At 35.0% G+C, this 22,457-nt stretch overlaps 1 protein-coding gene across 1 annotated transcript in view; it reads right to left on the minus strand.

Annotated features, from left to right (window-relative positions):
- DNAH12 (dynein axonemal heavy chain 12) overlaps nucleotides 1-22,457 on the minus strand; it is a 376,621-nt gene that overhangs the window by 141,261 nt on the left and 212,903 nt on the right. Inside the window, exons 37-43 of the mRNA XM_066245398.1 lie at nucleotides 18,610-18,761; nucleotides 15,424-15,562; nucleotides 14,297-14,463; nucleotides 12,197-12,452; nucleotides 9,989-10,288; nucleotides 8,833-9,011; nucleotides 6,229-6,421 (exon numbers count right to left, since the gene is read on the minus strand). Coding sequence (XP_066101495.1) covers nucleotides 6,229-6,421; nucleotides 8,833-9,011; nucleotides 9,989-10,288; nucleotides 12,197-12,452; nucleotides 14,297-14,463; nucleotides 15,424-15,562; nucleotides 18,610-18,761 — 1,386 coding nt within the window. The remainder of the gene's footprint in view (nucleotides 1-6,228; nucleotides 6,422-8,832; nucleotides 9,012-9,988; nucleotides 10,289-12,196; nucleotides 12,453-14,296; nucleotides 14,464-15,423; nucleotides 15,563-18,609; nucleotides 18,762-22,457) is intronic.

The following is a 22,457-nucleotide window of genomic DNA, read 5'->3' on the forward strand; positions in this document are numbered from 1 at the left end:
AAACGAGGTCGTCTTGAGGCGCATTTGAAGGCAAAACATAGTGCTCATATTAATTCAGATTTGAGTCACTTTAAAACTTTAAAGAAAAATTTTGAAAAAAGAACAACATTAAAGTCTCTATTTACTGCTCATACTTCAACTAATAATCGTGTTCTTGAGGCTAGTTATATCAAATTTCTTTATTCATCGCTAAAACTGGAGAAAATCACACTATAGGAGAGAATTTAATGAAACCGTCAATATCAGCATTTCTTAAAACGGTTCTTGAAAAAGATGACAAAGATGTAAAAGCTATGCCACTCAGTAACAATTCTGTTAGCAGAAGAATAGACGAAATGAGTGAGGATATTGAAAAACAACTTATTGAAAAGCTGAAAACAAGAAAATTCTCCTTGCAAATGGATGAACCAACTTTGAGAGACAGTGAGGCAGTATTGATAACTTACGTAAGATATATTGATAAAGGACATTTTGCTGAAGAAATGTTGTTCTGTAAAAGATTAGAAAGCACCACTACCTCCAAAGATATATATAATAAGCTAAAAAACTACTTAGATGTCAATGATGTACCAATGAAAAATATAACATCTTGTGCTACAGATGGTGCTCCCAATATGATGGGCAAGAAAAATGGCTGCTTAAAATTGATGAAAGATGCGAATCCAGAAATGATTCTTGTGCATTGTGTTATTCATAGGGAAAACTTGGTAGCTAAAAACATCTCGTCTGTTCTGAATGAAGTATTACATACAGTAATAAAGTGTGTTAATGCTATTAAAGCTAGTGCCAAATGTGAGCGTCTTTTCAAGCTATTTTGTGAAGAACAAAATGAAGACCATGTGAGACTTTTACTTCATACTGAAGTAAGATGGCTATCTAAAGGAAACTGTTTGAAAAGATTTATGGAACTGTTTGATACTCTTAGTGATTTTTTAAGCGACAAACCTGAAATGAAGTATCTGTTAACAATAGATGGTAAAGCATTTGTGAGTTATTTAGCCGATATCTTTGAAAAACTAAATATATTCAATAAGCAACTTCAAGGAACAAATAAAACTCTTGTCGATACAAAAGCAAAGATATTTGGTTTCATTACCAAGATTGAGTTATGTCAGAAACATATTAACAACAAAAACTTTAAACAGTTTCATTGGCTCCAAAAATGTGAAGTAACTGATACCGCTTTACTTGTTATTGTCAATCATTTGAATATTCTATCGGCTGATTTAAAAGAAAGATTTTCTGATTTAAAACAAATTGATTTCCCAACATGGATGATGCAGCCAATGTTAGTGGATTTGTCTGATATATCAAATATGCAGTATCAAGAAGAACTCGCAGAATTGCAAAATGATGAATCAGTTAAAGCTTTATTTAATATCAAAGGAGCGATGGCATGGCTTTGTGAGGAAACAGAAATCAAATACCCAAATTCAACCAAATGTGCAAGAAAACTATTGCTACTGTTTCCATCTTCATTTTTAGCTGAATGTGGATTTAGTGCTGTAAATGATTTACTGGTAAAAAAAAGAAATTGGCTGGATATAACACAACGTGGAGACTTGAGACTAAAGCTAACCAAATTGGAACCTAATATAAAATTTCTGTGCAGCAAGCATCAAGTGCAAGGATCACATTAACTTAAAATAATAAATTAATATAGAAAAATCTGTATTAAAATTATTTGGAATTTAAATTTCTGTTTTTCATTATATGTTTTGAAATTTTACTTACTGTGTTTTGTTAACAATTTCATAGTGATTTCTTCCTAGAACCTATCATTTATGTTTATTAAGTGAACAAATCAATTTTTTAATGTTAAAAATTACGTATGTTACATAGGGGGGGACATAAAAATTTTAGAAAGGTTAAGGTGGATCATGGCACAAAAAAGGTTGGGAAACACTGTTCTAGCTGGTTGTGCTGACAGAACCAAGCTTCCTCCTACGCTGATTTTCAAACACAAAACAATGCCAAAAGAAGACATTCCTTGAGGAGTGATTGTCCACATTCATGACAAGGGCTGAATGGATCAGGATGGGATGAAGATCTGGTTTGAGAAAGTTTGGAAAAGGAGACCAGGTGGGCTCTTATGCAAACCTGCTGTATTGGTGCTTGATCAGTCCAGGGCACACATAACAAAAAACACAAAGAAGATTGCTGCAGAGCAAAAAACAAAACTGGCTTGACATCCCAACTCCAACCACTTGATGGCAGCATTAACAAACCCTTCAAAGCTGCTATGAGAGATGAATGTTACCAATGGATGAAGTCTTCTGGGGACAATTTGACACCCGCAGGAAGAGTGAAGAAATCAACTGTAGGAGACGTTTGTACCTGGGTAAAAAGATCCTAGGATAATATCAAGATTGAGATAGTTTTCAAGTCATTTAAGAAGTGTGGCAGTTCAAATGCCATAGATGGAACTGAGGACAAGGCAATATATGAAGACAGTGAATCGTCATCAGACACAGGTGAGGACAAGCTAATGGATGGGAGTTTTGACAGTGATAAAGGAGTTGTATGAATTTTATGATGAATAAAACTTGAGTTCAATAACTTTACATAATACATTTTTTTTTCAAATTTCAGGCCCCAAAATTAAGGTGTGTCTTATACATGGGAACATCTTATACATGGAGAAATATGGTAAATGGATACACCAATCCAAGAAGCTTACAAACTCCAACTAAGATAAACCCAAATAGATCCATACACAAAGTTGAAATATAATCCATTATAATCCAACTATTGAAAGCCAAGACAAAAGAGATAATCTTGAAAACAGCAAGAGAAAAGCAGTTTCTCACGTACAAGTGAGCTTCCATAAAATTATCAGTATATTTTTTAGCAAAAACGTTGCAGGCAAGAAGGGAATAGGATGATATATTCAAAGTGTGAAAAGAAAAAAAAAATCCTGTTAACCAAGAATACTGTATCTAGAGAACTATCTTTTTTTTTTCTTTCTTTTTTTTATTTATTTAGAAAAGTAACTCTAACAGGGTGACATTGATCAGTGAGAGTACACAGGTTTCAGGTAAACATTTCTATAGCACTTGAACAGTTAATTATGTAGTACATGCATCACCCAAAGTCAAATCATTTTCAGTCACCTTATATTTGTCCCTCTTTACACCCTTCTCCACACCTGCTCCCTCATCACCCTCCCCCTGGTAACCACTTCACTTTTTTCTACGTCCATGACTCTCAGTTTTTTATCCCTGCTATGTGTAAAATCATACAGAGAACTATCTTTCAAAAAAAAAGAGAGATTAAGACTTTCTCAGATAAATGAAAGCTGAGGAAATTCATTACCATTAGACTTGCCCTTCAAAAAATGCTAAAGGGACACTCTTTTCAAGTTGAAAATAAAAAATGCTGGACAGCAACACAAAGCCATATTAAAGTATGAAGAATAGAATATACACAAAAGAAAAAGAAGGGAATCAAAGCATGTCACTACAGATAATCAACAAAACACAAATAAAGGCATTAGGAGAAAAAATAAGGGACAATAAAGCTACAAAATATTAAAAAAACAAGTAACAAAATGCTAATAGTATAACCTTCCTTATGAGCAATTATTTTAAATGTAAATGGATTAAGCTCTCCAAAAGAAATAGATTAGCTGAAAGGATAAAAATACATATAGGATCCAATGCTATGCTGCCTATAGGAGACTCACTTTATTTTTTTTAATTTTTATTTGTTTATTTATTGTATTTTTTTGAAGTGATAAGTGGGGAGGCTGAGAGACAGACTCCCACATGCACCTGACCGGGATCTACCTGGCATGCCTACTAGAGGGTGATGCTCTGCCTATCTAGGACATTGCTCCATTGCAACTGAAGCCATTCTAGCACCTGAGGTGGAAGCCATGGAGCCATCCTCAGTGCCTGGGCCAACTTTATTCCAATGGAGCCTTGGCTGCAGGATGGGAAGAGAGAGATAGAGAGAAAGGAGAGGGGAAGGTTAGAGAAGCAGATGGGCGCTTCTCCTGTGTGTCCTGGCCAAGAAACGAATCTGGAACATTTACATGCCAGGCCAATGCTCTACCACTGAGCCAGCAGGCCAGGGCTACTGGAGACTCACTTTAGATCTAAGGACACACAAAGGCTAAAAGTAAGAGGATGAGAAAGATGTTCAATGCAAATGCTAACCAAAACAAGACCTGGGCTGCCTGACCTGTGGTGGTGCAGTGGATATAAGGCATCAACCTGTAGTGCTGAGGTCACTGGTTGGAAACCCTTGGCTTGCCTGGTCAGAGTACATGTGAGAAGCAGCTACTATAAGTTGATACTTCCTGCTCCTCCTGCCTCCTTTCTTTCTCTTTCTTCTCTCTAAAATCAATAAATAACTTCTTTTTTTTTTTTTACAGAGACAGAGAGAGAGTCAGAGAGAGGGATAGATATGGACAGACAGACAGGAATGGAGAGAGATGAGAAGCATCAATCATCAGTTTCTCATTGTGGCACTTTAGTTGTTCACTGATTGCTTTCTCATATGTGCCTTGACCGTGGGGCCACAGCAGACTGAGTAACCCCTTGCTCAAGCCAGTGACCCTTGGTCCAAGCTGGTGAGCCTTGCTCAAACCAGATGAGCTTGCGCTCCATCTGGCAACCTCAGGGTCTCGAACCTGGGTCCTCCGCATCCCAGTCTGACACTCCATCCACTGCACCACTGCCTGGTCAGGCAATAAATAAAATCTTTAAAAAAAAAAGCAGGGTGGCTATTCTAATATCAGACAAGGTAGACTTTAAGTAAAAAAAACTCTGACAAGGGATAAGAAAAATTATACAATGATTAAATATGAAACGAACATTGACAAAATTGAAGGAAGAAAAAGCAACATAATTGTAGGAGACCTAAACACCCCAACTTTCAATAAAAGACAAAACCAGACACTAGATCAATAAGAAAATCAGGATTTGAATAACTATAAACCAATTAGACCCAACAGACATAAAAACCACTCCATCCAACAATAGCAGAATACAGATTCCTCTTAAGTATGCATAAAACATTTTCTAGGATATCCTGACCAGGCGGTGGCGCAGGGGATAGAGTGTCGCCTTGGGATGCTGAGGACTCAGGTTTAAAACACCAAGGTCACCAACTTGAGTGCAGGGTTGCCAGCTTGAGTGTGGGATCATAAACATGACCCCAGAGTCACTGGCTTGAGCCCAAAGGTTGCTGGCTTGAGCCCAAGGTCACTGGCTTGAGCCTAAAGGTTACTGGCTTGAGCAAGAGGTCACTGGCTCAGCTGGAGCCCCCCAGTCAAGGCACACATGAGAAAGCAATCAGTGAACAACTAAGGAGCCGCAATAAAGAATTGACATTTCTCATCTGTCTCTTTTCCTGTCTGTCTGTCTGTCCCTGTGTGTTCCCCTGCTCAACCCCCCCCCAAACACAAAAAACACACAAAAAACAACAACAATAACAAAAAACATTCTCTAGGATAGATTACATGTTAGGCCACAGTGGAAGTCTTAAGAAATTTAAGAAAATTTAAATCATATCAACCATCTTTTCTGATGTCAATGGAATGAAGCCAGAAATAAATAGCTGAAGAAAAACTGAAAAATCCACAAATAAAAACTCTTAACTAACTGATAGGTCAAAGAAGAAATCACAAATGAAATTTTAAAATTCCTTGAAACAAATTAAAATAAAAAACCAACATATCAACACTTATGGAGATGCAGTTAAAGCAGTATAGTTTTAAACACTTTCATTAAAATAGATCTCAAATGCTACCTTTTCTTCAAGTTAACTTTTAGGATGCAGAAATTTAGTATGTGAGGGTCAGTGAAAATGAAAAAAGTCCAACAATATCTCCCTTCTGTTTTTTTCACTTCAAGTCCCTTCTCTTCTGGGGCCTGAAGAGTTATATACACATGAGGATAAAAGCCCCAAGTATGCACTGCATTGTTCCATTGGTTACTGGGACAGCAAAGACAGCTCCAAGGAAGCTAAACTCAACTTCATTTTCCTCACCAGTAAATACTAAGACAACTATATCTGCTGCATTGCATTGTGCCTATAAAATGAGACCATGTATGTAAAGCACTTAGGACAGTGTGCAGCCCACACAATAAGTACTCTATGGATAATATTATTATCATCACCAGTGTATTCAGCACATAGTTATTATACAGGTTGACTCTCTATTTACAGGTAAAAGAATGCACTAATATTATTTTAGACTAGATTTATTCATACTTTTACCTTCAGATCTTCTCTCCACTCATTCATACCATAGCTCTTAGAAATTTCTGGTTGGAACATATGCATTTTTGCCATGGATGTAGCCAGACGAGTTAAAGATTGACGACCACTTCCTCCAAGTCCAACAAGCAAAGCATTTCCACCAGACTGCTTTAGAATTCTACATATTCGTGATAAATGTTCCAATACATACCTATAAAATACCAATACTATTATTACATTTGAAAGTATAAATGAAAATATATATATACATAACTATTGTTTTACTTTCCTAGAAGGATAGCATTTGCTGTGCTATATCAATTTTAAAGAAGTAATCATCAATACCACTTCACACCTGTCAGAATGGCACTCATTAACAAAACAATACATAATAAGTGCTGGTGAGGATGTGGAGAAAAGGGACCCCTCCTGCACTGCTGGTGGGAATGCAGACTGGTGCAGCCACTGTGGAAAACAGTATGGAGATTCCTCAAAAAATTAAAAATTGAACTGATTTTTGACCCAGGCATCCCACTTTTAGGAATGTATCCTAAGAGTCCCAAATCACTGACTCAAAAGAAGAAATGTACCCCCATGTTTATTGCAGCATTGTTTATAATAGCCAAGATCTGGAAACAGCCCAGGTATCCATCAGTGGACGAGTGGATTAAAAAACTTTGGTACATATACACAATGGAATACTACACGGCCATGGAAAAGAAGGAATTCTTACCTTTTGCGACACCATGGATGGACCTGGAAACTATTAAGCTAAGTGAAATAAGCCAGGCAGATAAAGAAAAATATCACATGGCCTCACTCATTTGAGGAATCCAATGAACAATGTGAACTGAGGAACAGAATAGAGGCAGAGGAGGGATCAAAGGGACCAGAGGGAAAGCAGACAGAGGGAAAGGGGATGAGAGGATGGGATCAGAGAAGGGAAAGAGATTGGTGAAATTATATATATATATAACACAGTGTTATAGAGAGCAGGAAAGCAAATCCTAGAGGGAAGGGGGGAGGGGGGGCAAAAAGGATGTTGAGGGGAACAGAGTGGTGGGGGGATGTATTCGGTGGAACACTTGAATCTATGTAAACACAATAAATTAAAATCAATTAAAAAAAGAAATAATCATCAAAAATGTGTGACTTTTCAAAAGCAGTTACAATTGGATCATTTGATGCAAAGGAAAACTAAGTACAAATTCAGCAAATATAATAAATTATAGAAATAAAATGAAATTGTAACCTCTTATACTAGAAGTACATTGTAGCTTTTATTGAAAACATTTCTTCAGTTATTTAATAAAAGGATTTCTATGTGAGAAAAAAAGAAATCAGGCCCTTGCCAGATTGCCCTGTGAATAGAGTGTCATCCTGGCATGCTGAGTTTGCAGGTTCAATCCCCAGTTAGGGCATATACAAGAGGCAACCAATGAATACACAACTATCTCCCTTATCTTTGTCTCTCTTTCCCTCTTCTTCCTTCTTCCTTCTTCTCCTTCTTCTTCCTCCTCCTCCTCCTCCTCCTCCTCCTCCTCCTCCTCCTCCTCCTCCTCTTCTTCTTCTTCTTCTTCTTCTTCTTCTTCTTCTTCTTCTTCTTCTTCTTCTTCTTCTTCTTCTTCTCTCTCCCTCTCTCTCTCTCTCTATCACTCAAATAAATGAAAAATATTTTTTAAATGTGAAATCATTTACAAAATAAAAAGTCAGGAAAGATGGCCTCACTAATAATAAGGGAAATTAAAGTTAGAGCCATTCTCCTTAGAGTGGCTAAACTTACCAAGTTTGGCAATCCTAAGTATTGGCAAGGGAAAGGAACAATGTAAGTTCTTAAAAACAATAATCATTTTTGAATGAATTTTGGCAAAGTTTAGTAAAGTAGAAGATGCTTATACACCATGACACAATAATTACATTTTTAGGAGTAGAGCCTAGAGAAATTCTTACACAGGTACCCAAAGACACAAGAACAAGAACATTCAAACCTCTTTTATAATTGTAAAAACTGGAAGACACCTAAAAGTCTATCTAAGAAGAATGACTACATCGTGTTACACTTACCCAATGTAATACAATAATGTAGCAAAAATATTACTTTTTGTGTGTGAATATCACAATATGGAATAAATCAACTTGCAGAAGAGTACATACAATACAATACCATTTATATGAGTTTCCTGGAATTATATTATATCCTTAGGAAATTAAAAAACATGCAAAGTAAGCATGCACACATACAGGAGTGGGCAAAAGTGGGTTCACAGTTGTAAGTATGCAAAATAGTTTATTCTTATATTATTTATTAATTATTGTACTATTTTCCAAATGAAAAACTGTAAATCTACTTTTGCCCACCTGTGTGTGTTTAGGAACACACATGTATAGTGGAAGTCCAAAGACACACATTTCCTTTCACTCCTGCAGGGTACAGTGGGGATGCAGTGAGGGAAGGTTGCTATATAAGAGACTTTAAATAAATTGCAAACATTTTATGTTGTAAGCTCAGTTTTGAGTATAAGGTTATTCACCACAATTTTTCTTATACCTTTTTATACATTTAAAATATTTTACAATAAATTTTTACAAACTAATTTCAATCATTAATGCCTATGTAAGTACCTAAAAATAACAAGATTCATTCTTGTTTTGTGAGTTTGATTATACTCATCTAAGCACTGGTCCACAATTTCACTAAAATGATGAATATTTGGAATTTCAATATAAACTCTGTCATCTCCTTCAAGGTCGGGATTCATATAGTCACCAAACATAAGATTTCTTAATTCCTTTTCAGTTATCTATAGAACAAAAAACAACAAATTATAAAACAAAATTTTTTCTAAAATAAGTTTAAGAAAATATAATGCAAATTTTGTTTTATTCCTGTTATAGGATGATTATCAATTATATAATTCTTTTAAACATTAGGGTAATAAGTAATATAGTTGTAAAATTAATGTCTGGAATTATATTATATCCTTAGGAAATTAAAAAAAGTGGTGTTTTTTTTTTCTATTTAAAAAAGAAGTTTCTCAACCCTGGCCGGTTGGCTCAGCGGTAGAGCGTCGGCCTGGCATGCGGGGGATCCGGGTTAGATTCCCGGCCAGGGCACATAGGAGAAGCGCCCATTTGCTTCTCCACCCCTCCCCCTTCCTCTCTGTCTCTCTTTTCTCCTCCCGCAGCCAAGGCTCCATTGGAGCAAAGATGGCCCGGGCGCTGGGGATGGCTCCTTGGCCTCTGCCCCAGGCGCTAGAGTGGCTCTGGTAGCGGCAGAGCGACGCCCCCTGGTGGGCAGAGCATCGCCCCTGGTGGGCGTGCCGGGTGGATCCTGGTCGGGCGCATGCGGGAGTCTGTCTGACTGTCTCTACCCGTTTCCAGCTTCAGAAAAATTCGGAAAAAAAAAAAAGTGCACATTTAAAAAATAAAAAAATAAAAAATAAATAAAAAAGAAGTTTCTCCCACCTCCCAGAGGCTGGAGAAGTCATTCTGAGTGCTTCCCATTTATTGAGTAGTTACTTAGGGATGGTCACCATGGTAAACTTTACATTATATCATTTAATCCTTATCATATAAAGTTTTATTCTTTAAATAACTTCTATGTTACATACAGAAATCCTCTAAAGACAAATCTTCTCAAAATAAATACCTATTTCTGAGGGAAGTTAAAAAATTTATGATCATTAAGAAGCAGTATTTTTTAAAGATAAGAAGAGTGTAACAATTCATGCTATTGTACTGTTTTAACTTTCTGTTTTTAATCACTAAATATACTCACTGGTGCATTCTCTTTCCTCAAATGTGAAAAGACACTATCAAATGATTCTTTAAAATGGTCCTTTATAACAACTTTGGTTAAACTGAATAGCCAGTACCGATCCTCATCATTAATGAGGCGATCATAGAACACTCGAAGAACCTCATGCACAAAGAGCCGAATCATGGTGTGCTTGCTCTCCACTGCATCTCTTTCAATGAGTAAGCAGCCCTGGATGACACGTGAATAATCCCTCAAGTTGAAAGTATAATGAGATTTTGTGGGAGTGGGCAAAAGATTTTCCATGGATTTCTTATATATCTGAAAATGAAAAAAGCAACAAAGCAAAAATAAAATGCTTATAATCAGCAAAGCAATATAACAAATTTTATGTTATATAAAATATTTAATTATCTTATCAAATTTTATTAGCTTGGAAAATTGCATAATACTTAAGCCTAGCATGGCATATATCTGGGGTTGTTTGTTGTTGTTTATAGCACTCAACAACACATTATGAATTTGAGGGAACTTAATATTATTTGATTCTATCCAAGCTCAAGAAGTGACAATGCTTTCGATTCCAGTTATTATGATGGTCCCTTTTAAAGGCGAATGACTTGGGACTAAGTGGTTAATAAAAACTTTAACAGAAAGTGAAATCAGGTAACTCATTCTGAAGCATTCCAAATAAGGAGGATGAACCAATTTCCTTTTGGCCACTATTGACTTTAAAACAAACTAATGTGTTTTCTCCCTTTCCTTTTTCTTATTTATTTTTTTTCTCCCTTTTTCCTTCTATCTTAACTGGTTATAATATGTAAATAAAGTATATTTTTACTAGATGCTGATTCATCAAATAAAGTTTTAATATTTTCTTTAATGAAGGTAAATTAAATATAATTTATAATGTAGCCTGCGAAAAAAACAAATTAACTTATTTTTTATTCATGTGTATTCTATGATTCACCTCCCTTCCCTAACCCCCACACTTGATGATAGGTCTATAATGCTTCAAAGATGGGGGTGGGGTGGAGAGATCCATTCTGTAGCCCATTCTGCCTCACCAACTCTCTCCTCTTTTCATGAGATGCCTGAAGCATAGATATAATTTTTTTTGAGAGAGAGAGAGAGGAAGGAAGAGAGAGAGTGACAAGCATCCACTTGCAGTTGCTTTCACATTAGTTGTGTAATGAGCTTCTTGTATGTGCACTGACTGGGGTTATGCCAGTGTACCCTTGCTCAAGCAAGGGGTTGTTACCTTGGACTTTTCATACCAGCAACCTTTGGGCTCAAGTTGGTGAGCTTTGGGATTGTGTGGACAATCCCGCACTCAGAGCCAGAAAGCTTGGGGATTCGAACTGGCTACCTCAGCATTCAGGTCAACACTTTATCCACTGCACCACCACTAGTCAGGCTCATATTTTATAAACAGAATCACTTTTCTGTATCAGATTAAGTATAGTAATTTCAATGTACTATCTCTTTGCTTATAGTTTCTATATTTTAACAGCACAAATTTTCCACCAACAAGAGAACTTTATTTACAAAGATGCTTCTAAGGGGGAGCTTTTAGCTCCAGTTGCAGTGAACCCCACTTTATCAAGGCTCCAGAAAGCTTTTCAATGAGATTATCACTGATTTACCTTGAATACATTTTTCCCTTTCACCGTTAGCTCTTTGGCCATATAGGCAGTCTTGTTTTCTGTTCCCACCCTCATGTTTCCCTATACCTTTATTTTTTTACTGCTAATCTTAAATTGCGTGATTTGGATAAAAATAATATATTCATAAGCTGCTTAGGTTTATTTTTTAAGACACACATGAAGAAAGTGAGAGAAGAGAGAGAAGAGAAAATGTATAAATACCAGAGTGGGAATCTGACAATTAGGGAAACATGTACACTGTGGTATATACAGGTTCTGGGTGGTTTTCTTCTAGCAGCCTTGAGAAGGAGCTATCACCTCTAATCTTAGTAATTTTGAAACTGAGTGTCTCAAAAGTCATATTACTTACTTAAGTCCATATAGCTAAGAAATAGCTCAGGCAAGGCTCAAACCTAATTAGTTTCCCTAATTCAAAGCCTATGATTTCCCTGTTCTCAAGCCTTCTTAACAGCTTCTCTGACACTGAAGACCCAAGTAGATGTCTTAGGGAAAACATGTTAAAAAAAAAAGGACCAGATGAGGTATATATACTGAAACATGTTGTACTGCATTATTTGCTCACCTCCATAGTCCCACTGACAATTTGATTTCCAATTAAAAAGTACTCCGGAGGAAATTCATGAGTCCTAAGGTAGAATGCTACAATTGTTGAGAAGATGCGGACCATTGTCTCGTCACTAAAAGTATTAATAGTGCAGATGTTGAAATGTCGAATAAAACGGGGAGTGACTGGATTTCTTCCACCGCCTGGAGGGCCCATGGCAGCAATCAGCTCTAGGTCAACCAATGTGATTTTACTTGTGTCCTTAAGGTCATACCTTGAAAGCACATAGAAATTGAAAACAATCAGTTATAAAGCCAATAAGATGGAATGAAATGTAGATCTCTCCAGAAACTTAATCTGATTTTAGCATCTCTTCAAGAAAGAACTTTAGATAATGCTTGGAGTAATGGAGATTTTTTTTTTTTTTAAAGCAGCACTCTATTTCTCTTTTCAGTGACACTCATTCTGTTGTCCAGATTCTGGATATCTAAAATATCCCTTCTTCTTACCCTCCCCTTTTTCTTTTACTCTCCTTTCCAATTTGACTCTCTGCTTTTCCTCTTCTTACTCCAACTCTTGAACATGGATGAGAGATCAATCTTGTTTGTAGCTGGTTTATAGGTAGGGTGGCCACATGTCCCATTTTGCGTAGAACAATGCTAGTTTGTGTTTGTCCTAGAGTAATTAATAACACTCCCCCTTTACTCTCAGGAATGTCCCAGTTTAAACAATAAATTTTATAGTCATCCTATTTATAGCAGTCCTGATTTTCTCATGTCAAATCTTCTGAGCACATAAGAATATCTAAATAGTAACTATACACGTTTGTTATATAGAAAGGGAACATTAAGGGATAATAAATCTTAAAAAAAAGTTTTAAATCAGAAAGGTTATCTAAATGGCTCCATTTACCTTGAACCACTCAGTAGGAAAGGTTCTGACTCCCAATAGCCTTTAAGACTTTTAATATTGAAGTTCTTGCAAAAAATAGGGGAGGCTGATAGGAGAAATCTATATAGCCAGTTTTTAGTCTAAGAGCACACTAGAAAGTATGAAAATATGATTTAGTTTTTGGTAGCAACCAAAACAATAAGGAATTAGCTGAGTAAACTATATCATATAACTAAATAGTATCAAAAGTCAATAAAATGACTAAGATAAATAACATGGACAGGAGTTCAAGATATATATTTAAGTGCAAATAAGTTGCAAAACATAATATGAGTCTTTTTTAAAAATAAAAGTGTATTTAGGAAGAAAAAAAAACTTGGAGGAACAGAGAATACACTATAAACAGTGCTTATTTCCTGAAGGCAGGATTTCAAAGGCTTGCAGTAACAACAAAAATGTATTTCCAAAATAGGACTTAGCTTCAAAATTAGTCTACCCTTGCCTTGAGATAAATGATCATGATATATTGGGGATAAGGAAAGTGTATTTAAGAGAAGAAAATGAAGAATTAGTAATCCTAACTAAAAGATACAATATCTTACATGTTGGGAACTAACTGTATCATCAAAAAATGGGGTGGAGGGAAGCACAGAATAATCTATGAAATTGCTGTTAAAACTAAGTCATCTCAAAGATATGGTAGTCCCAATAGTCACAGAAAAAAACAGAATTTAAAACAAAGGGAACATAAGGTGCTGATTATAATTACTTAGGTTGGCGACTACCCATAAATTCTCAGCCCTGAGGGAATAGTACTTTGAAAGATATCTATAAATTACTTTCAATAATTGAAAATAATAGATGACAAAGAAAGAATTTACTACATTGTTGAATGTATATATTTCCTATACATTATTAATCTGTTATCTAACTTGCATGTTCAAAGGGGGGTGGGAATGTATAAAAAAGATAAAAAACAGCCTCAGACGGGGTTACTGGGTGGATCCGAGTCAGGGCATATGCAGGAATCTGCCTATCTCTCTTCCTCTCAACTAAAAAAAAAAGTATAGAAAAAGCCTCCCAAAATATTCTGTATAGGAAAATCAGAGTATCCATTCTCTTTCATAAATAACTTGAAAAAATGTATTATTTTATTGTGAGAAAAATAAAAAAAGAACAAAATAATGACTTCAGCATGTCTAATTAAGATTTCAATTAAATAGTTACCAATTCCCACAGTCAAAAAATTGTCGCAATAATTCAATAGGAGGTTGAGCTCCATATTGCTCCAATGCAGGCATATTCATGTCATCTATAAAAATTATACACTTCTTTCCCATAGGTGGTCCAAAAACTCCTTTGCGTCTTTTATCCAGTCTAGCCATAATAATGTTCTAAAATATAAAGAAGAAAGTATAGTAGCCATACTTAACACCAGAAAAAAATAAAGAATTTAAGTCTTAAGAAAATAATGCCAAGCAACACTATGTGCAGGTGTTTATTTATATTTATTCACCTTTAGAGTAATATCAAATTTCATATTCAACAGCATTCAATCAGCACTTATTGAAACCCTGCTGTGTCCTAAAAATTGTTACATACATACATATTTGTATATTTATATTGTACATACAGGCACATATACACATAAAATAATTTTCCTCACTGGCTATCCCAACATAGCTATTAACTTTAACTTACTCAAAATCTAAAAGCACTAATCTAAATTTGTAAGATTTTGAGATTAAGGGAACTCTACAGGTTTAAAACAGTGCAAATGAGCCCCATAGGTTAAGAGAGACTAAATAGACAAAAATTTAGGAGTGGGTGATAAAAATGGTGACTAGAAAATATCTCATACAATACTTTCATCTTGGCATTTTGGGGGGTAAAAATGGGATGACAGCTACACGATCCTTGTCACAAAAGATCTATAATAGTCCATGGTTTAAAAGAGCTTTTACAAACAGAGCTTCAATAAGCAGCAAATACTCCTAAGGAACATCTAGGAAAGTCTAGAAAGTTCTCTCTCCTCTCTCCCTCTCTCTTATATTGCCCCCTCCCCTCTCTTATACTCCCTTCTCCAGTTAAGAAATTGTTGCTTCTTCGTGGGCTTAAAAAAAGGTGACAAAGCTCAATAATCCAGTGTTAATGCAAATACATTCTCTCAAACGTTTGTCCCCAAAACTTGACTTTTAAAATTTGTAATGCCAAAAATAAAAACTTTGAAGTTTTATTTAAATTCAAAGAAGATTTACACAGCTGAGATCAGTTCATATACAATTTTAAATACTAATCAAATAAGGCAAAAAAATTGTTAAGTATAGACCTATGTTTCTGGCTTTGTAACTAACCTGAACCTGGTTGGCACTGGTCCGTGCAGAGAAACTAACATAAAAAGGAAAGTACTTGTCTTTTTCCAAGTGATTCATTAGCTTATCCTTCACGTACACTGATTTTCCTGTACCCGTTGGACCCACAAAAAGCAGTGGCCTTTAGGAAAACAATGAACATATCATTCAAAAGGGAAAAAGTCAGAATACATTTCTACTAAGGGAAATTGGAGTTAGTTGAAAATAAATATAATAATAAAATCATCTTCATAAAAAATGCACATTTTAATCTTTCTTGTATCATAAAAGACTGGTAAAGGAAAAACTAGCATACATTTCTACTTACTGTTACTGAGACTTTAATAGTAGGAAACTATTATTTGAACAGATGTAACATTGCTATAAGCAAAACATTCTTAAAACAAGTCATTATAAGCTTAACTTTTCAGAAAAGGAAGCCAAAGTTTGTCTCCTCAGAAAAGTGATGTGTTTGTATTTTTAGTTAGAAGTACAGGCAAGAGAGTGCCGTGTGGAACAGACTAATGGCATGACGACAATGAGATAGGCTTAGGTTATTTAACAATAACTTAAAATTATTCTTAATAGCATAAAATTTGTGTGAGAAACTAAATGACATGTGAACTCTAAATCTAACAGTTACGTATACCTGTTAAGCATTTCAGCATCAAGTTAGAGTTACTAACTGAAAATACTTGTCTAAAATCAAATTCTAGACCTGGTCGGATAACTCAGTTGGTCAGAGTATCGTCCCAAAATACAGAGGTTGCTAGTTCAGTCCCCAGTCAGAGCACAAACAGGAACAGTATGTGCTGTTCCTGTGTCTCTCTCTGTTTCCTTTCCTTTCTCACTAAAATCAATAAAAAAATTTTTTTTAATTAAAGCAATAAAAAATAAAACTCTAAGGAGTTCTCTGTTCAGTGGGACTTCAAGCAGGATTTCTCATTCTTGAGTGATCATAACTTGTTTGGAAAGGAAAAAAGTCCTATGGACATATGTTCACAGAACTCGAAGGAATCCAAGTTTGGGAAATACTGATTTAAAAATTAAATACTGTCACTTTGTATGAAAATTTGGCACTACATAATACATAAAGACAAATCAAAGGCTAGCACTAAAACTAAGCAACAAAATTATCATTGAAGTCGGGAGGCAGTCAGACAGACTCCCACATGTGCCCGACCGGCATCCACCCAGCATGCCCACCAGGGGGCGATGCTCTGCCCAGCTGCAGCATTGCTCCGTTGAGACTAGAGCCATTCTAGCGCCTGAGGCAGGGGCCACACAGCCATCCTCAGCGCCCCGGCCAGCTTCGCTCCAATGGTGGCTTGGCTGCAGGAGAGGAAGAGAGAGATAGAGAGAAAGGAGAGGGGGAAGGGTGGAGAAGCAGATGGTTGCTTCTCCTGTGTGCCCTGGCCGGGAACTGAACCCAGGACTTCCACATATTGGGCCGATGCTCTACCACTGAGCCAACAGGCCAGGGAAAAATTAAAGTTCTTTTTGAACTACAGTAACCTCTAAGAATTCATCTATGTGTCCCAATCTGAGTAACAACCTTATGAAAACCTATTTATTAAAATAATTTTAATAAATAAAATATTGTTTTTAACTTGGGGTCCATGGATCAATTGAAGAAATTCTTAGACAGCATTCAGAGAATCTGTGAACTGGGATGACAAAATGTCATTTTTACTTTTTAATTTTTATTTATTTATTTATTTATTTATTTATTTTGAGACAGAGGGACAGACAGGGAGAGAAATGAGAAGCATCAAGTCTTCATTGTCGCACCTTAGTTGTTCATTGATTGCTTTCTCATATGTGCTTTGACCGGGAGGCTACAGCAGAGCAAGTGATCCCTTGCTCAATCCAGTGACCTTAAGTTCAAGCCAGCGACCATGGGGTCATGTTTATGATCCTAGGCTCAAGCCAGTAACCCTACACTTAAGCTGGTGAGCCCATGCTCAAGCCAGTGACCTTGGGGTTTCAAACTTGGGTCCACTGCATCCTAGTCTGATGCTTTATATACTGCGCCACCACCTGGTCAGGCAAAAAGGTTATATCTTTACTTTACCTATTCTTAACTAAAATGAAGCAATTGTATTATATTAATAGTACCTGTGTCACAGACATTAACTAAATAATATAACTGTTAGTGATAACACAAAAATATCACATATATCATGACTTCTTAAAAATTATGATAATCATCAGAATCACTGCTCAATCTTATTATTAAATATGTTCATAAAGAAGCACATGTATTACTACTAGAGCCCAAATTTGTTCAATATTTTAATAAATACATTTCAAGAAGTGGTTTCCTTTGTAATCCTATGTTTATATTACCCACTTAAAAGCACTGTTCTGACAAATGGTTCATAGCACAAAGAACTCCCACACTAGTGCTTTCCTTGCCTAAGAAAGTTTTAAATATTAGCCGCTAACCACAAAAGTACAACTACAAAATAGGGAGAAAATGATGTATCTCATGAGCTATTTTTTTGTTTTTGCTTATTAAACAAGATAAAATTGTCACAAAATTCATTCAGAAACAAGATCTTTATAAACAACAAACCATGACATTTATGCATATTATGTAAGCTTCTCTAGTTCAAATAGTATTAATGATAAATTATGCTTCATGTTTTAAAAGAAAAAATAACTACAAAAATATTTTTAAGAAGTTGGTATGGATATGCCTATGGTATGTGCTAGGCTAGTTTTTTGATCAATTTCATGTATTTTTTTTTTTTATGTGCTCTTCTGATTTTAGTCTGAGTTTTTCATGTTCATCTTCAGTTAGGAAGAATTAGGACATATTAGAAAAATGCTAAATTTAATGGAAGAATGTGGATCATGGTTAGTCTTACCTTAGAAGTACAGTGAACCTTTGAGTAGAATGCAAACCAATTTACAGAACACTGATTTTTAGTCTGTTACAAGTAAAAGACATATAAGATAGCTTATGATTCAACAAAGCATGATGTCAAAGGCTTTGGAGTAGGCAAAGGAAATCTGGATTATAGGTTAGCCACTAGTAACAGATGTCACTGTGGACATGTCAACTAGTCCCCCAAGGTCTCAGTTATCTGAAAATGAATGACTTCAAAGTTAACTTCAAATATCTTATGGTCTTATTATAATGGCACTATTATGTTTATAGTGAATGTTATAAGAATTTCTTACTTCGCATAGGTAATACTCAAATTCATTAGAAATGTATATCTAATTGTGTCCATTGTAGGGACTATGATATCTTGAATCTTGACACGTTTATCTCCCATAACAGTACTTTTAATTAATTCATTCCAATGGATCCAGTGACCTCGGTTTTTCAACTATAAGAGAACATAAGTTTCAAAATATTAAAACCATACACTTGCTATCAGAGAGGCTCTTCTTAACACAGTTATTTCTCATATTTGCTTTTAAAAACTTTATACTCTTTCCACTTTTTAGTGTGAAATAATAGATTCATTCAAAATAGTGTATATAACAGTTTTAAGTCATAAAGCAGCTTAATAAACATCCATGAATCCACTACCCTATTTAAGAAATATTTTTCTTTAATTTTCCTTTCCAGTGATAATCTGAAGAACGTAATGAAATTTAGCTATCACAAATTCAACAAATCTAGAATTTCAGACATTTTTCCCACCACCTCTTCTTAACACTCCAATCTTTCTAAAAAACCTTCAAGATGTCCTTTCACATATATCAAATATTATTTGAAAGACACTCTGATATAGCTCAAGTTAACAATTTACTGAAGTTTAACTTCATGTTTTCATATTTTAAAGTAAAGGGGAAATAATCCAACTAGAAACAAAATATCATGTGAACTCACTGTTTGTTTCTCTAAAATTATTCTCTTTGGGATTTTGATCCAGGCTGATATTCAGCAAGGATGTATCAAAATGACTGATTTGACTGTTACAAAATTGAAATTTTTCTGAGTCAGTGGCTAAATAGTTGCTGTCCTGAGAACCTGAGTACCTCCCTAATCCATGCCCCTCCCCTCCACCATTATCTTCCTTTCCAGATTGCTTAGCCCTTTCCCCTGAAGAGCCCAAGATTTCCTACCATCAAGCAACAAAGGGGTTAACATCTGGCAAACTAGAAGGTCTCTTGGACCCTGCTTTAGTGCTACTGCTGGCATGTAAGAATCTATTAACTATTTTCTAGCAAATTGTGTCTGGAGGATAGTAATTTTGCAAGGTTGGCTAAATGTTTCCCTAGTAATTCACATTCTTAATATTTTAGGTTTCAGTTTTTTAATTTTTTCAAAGTTATATAGGCATGTATGTTTGTAGATGACATGATACTATACATAAAGAACTCTAAAGAGTTCACAAAAAACTATAAAACCAATAAATAAATTCAGTAAAGTTGTAGGATATAAAATTAATATTCAGAAATCTGTTCTCTTTCTATACACTAATAATAAACTATCATTAAAAAATTTAAAATACAATCCTATTGACAATTACATCAAAAAGAAAAAAATACCTTATAATAAATTTAACCAAGGATATAAATGATCTCTACTCTGAAAATTACAAGGCATTAAAGAGAGAAAATAAAGCAGATAGAAAAAATAGAAGCATATTCCAAGCTACAGGAGAAGAAGAACTGACATTGTTAAAAATGTCCACCTTACCCAAAGCAAATCTATAGATTCAATGCAATCCCTATCAAAATACTAATGGCATTTTTCACAGAACTAGAACAAATAATCCTCAAATTTACATGGAACCACAAAAGGTCCTCAATAGTCAAAACAAACAATAAAGAGGGAAATATTAAAGAATCATGTTACCTGATATCAAACTATACTATAGTAATCAAAACTGCATGATATTGGCATAAAAACAGACACATAGATCAATGAGACAAAATAGAAACCCAGAAATAAATTAACCTTCTGACTTAGCTCTTGGTAATTTTTTGATTCTTTGGATGTCTCCTTGGGCAAGGGAAACAAACAAAAAATAATAAACAAATGAGACTATATCAAACTAAGAAGTTATTGCACAGCAATGAAAACCATCAAAAAATGGAAGAAGATCTTCACCAGTGATACATCCAATAAGGAGTTAATATAAAAATATATATAAAGAACTCATACAACTTAACAACAAAAAAATAAATAATCTGATTAAAAGACAGAAAGAGGGCCTGAAATAAAAACACAGCATGGAGCTTCCTCAAAAATTAAAAATAGAACTATCATATGACCCAGCAATTTCACCTGTGGGCATTTATCCAAAGAAATCTAAAACACTAATTCCAAAAAGACATATGCAACCCTATGTTCATTACAGCATTATTTACAACAGCCAAAATATGGGAGCAACCAAGTATCATTGATAGATTAATGGATAAAGAAGGGGTGGTACATACATACAATAGAATATTACACAGCCATAAAAAAGAATAAAATCTTGCCATTTGCAACAACATCTATAGACCTAGAGCAGGCATGGCCAACATATGGCCTGTGGGCCGGATCCAGCCTGTGTAATGAGTTTATGCAGCCCACGATTTTAATATCTCCGCTACTTTAAAATCTCAGCTACTCAGAAGTGGAAGCATCTTTGATTATTGGAAATTGAGATATTTAAGAAGATAGTGATACGCAGAAAAGAATTCCGCATATGACTAATCTAGGGTTAACTGGTCGAATGAATTTGCAATACTTCTTTATTTTTTTTAAAAAATTCCATTATAAAGATTTACAACTTTTGTACTTGTCTGTACTCAATATGAACTGTTTGACATTTAGTGGTGATGTGAAACACACATTCTTTTAGGTGGAGTTTGCTAGGGCACGCCCATGGTCAAACAATTTGTTATTTTTGTGGTCAAGTGTGCTGAATCAAGTGGCATTGTAGCATAGACAACAGCTGCAGTTGATAACTGAAAACGTGTCCAGGCTGTTTGTAAAACAAAATAATTGTTTTATTTGCGATAAACCCCTTCAAGCTCATTCTATTAATTAAATATTGTTTCAATTGATTGTGATACAGTTTGGGTATTTATACGGTATGTAATTATATTTTTATTAAAATAATATTGTATATTAAAATTTTTCACTCAATTATATTTATTCATAAACAAATTACATAATAAAATTTTGTTTACTTAAATGCATCGTTTTTGTATTTAACATTTTTTTAATTTTAATATTTTGTCTGGCCCGTGAAAAAAGTTTTCTTTCTAATCTGGCCCGGGGGCAAAAACCATTGGCCATGCCTGACCTAGAGAATATTATGATAAATGAAATGAGTCAGGTCAGGAAGAAAAAGACAAATACTATATGATTTTACTTATATATGAAATTTAAAAAAATAAAACACAAACTCATAGATACAGAAAACAAACGTGGTTGTCAGATAGGATAGGGTTAGGGCAGTGGTTGGCAAACTGTGGCTTGCGAACCACATGCGGCTCTTTGGCCCCTTGAGTGTGGCTCTTCCACAAAATATCACGTGCGGGCGCAAAGGTCAGCTTAGGAGTACACTATTTAAGTTCATAATAATGTACCTACCTATATAGTTTAAGTTTAAAAAATTTGGCTCTCAAAAGAAATTTCAATCATTGTACTGTTGATATTTGGCTCTGCTGACTAATGAGTTTGCCGACCACTGGTTTAGGGGACTGGGTAAAAAAGATGAAGGGATTAAAAATACAAAATGGTAGTTACAAAATAGTCATGGGGATGTAAAGTAGAGCTTAGGGAATATAGTCAATAATATTCTAATAACTGTCAGGTGGGTGTAAGGTTTATTAGAGAGATCATTTTGTAAATCATATACACCTATATATCTAATATAATGTTGAATATCAACTATAATTTAAAAACAAAAAACAAGAAACCAGCAATCTCCCACTATCATTTTCTCCTCTTTAGCAGCAACTCTTTAAGCTGGATGGTATTTGCCTCCAATTCTTAAAGAATATACTTGTATTATCACCTCTTGGTTTTTGTTTTAGAAATTATTTTATTGATTTCTCACTGTGACTACTTAGGA

The sequence above is a fragment of the Saccopteryx bilineata genome, chromosome 10 (assembly GCF_036850765.1).
Source record: "Saccopteryx bilineata isolate mSacBil1 chromosome 10, mSacBil1_pri_phased_curated, whole genome shotgun sequence".
Taxonomy (NCBI): domain Eukaryota; kingdom Metazoa; phylum Chordata; class Mammalia; order Chiroptera; family Emballonuridae; genus Saccopteryx; species Saccopteryx bilineata.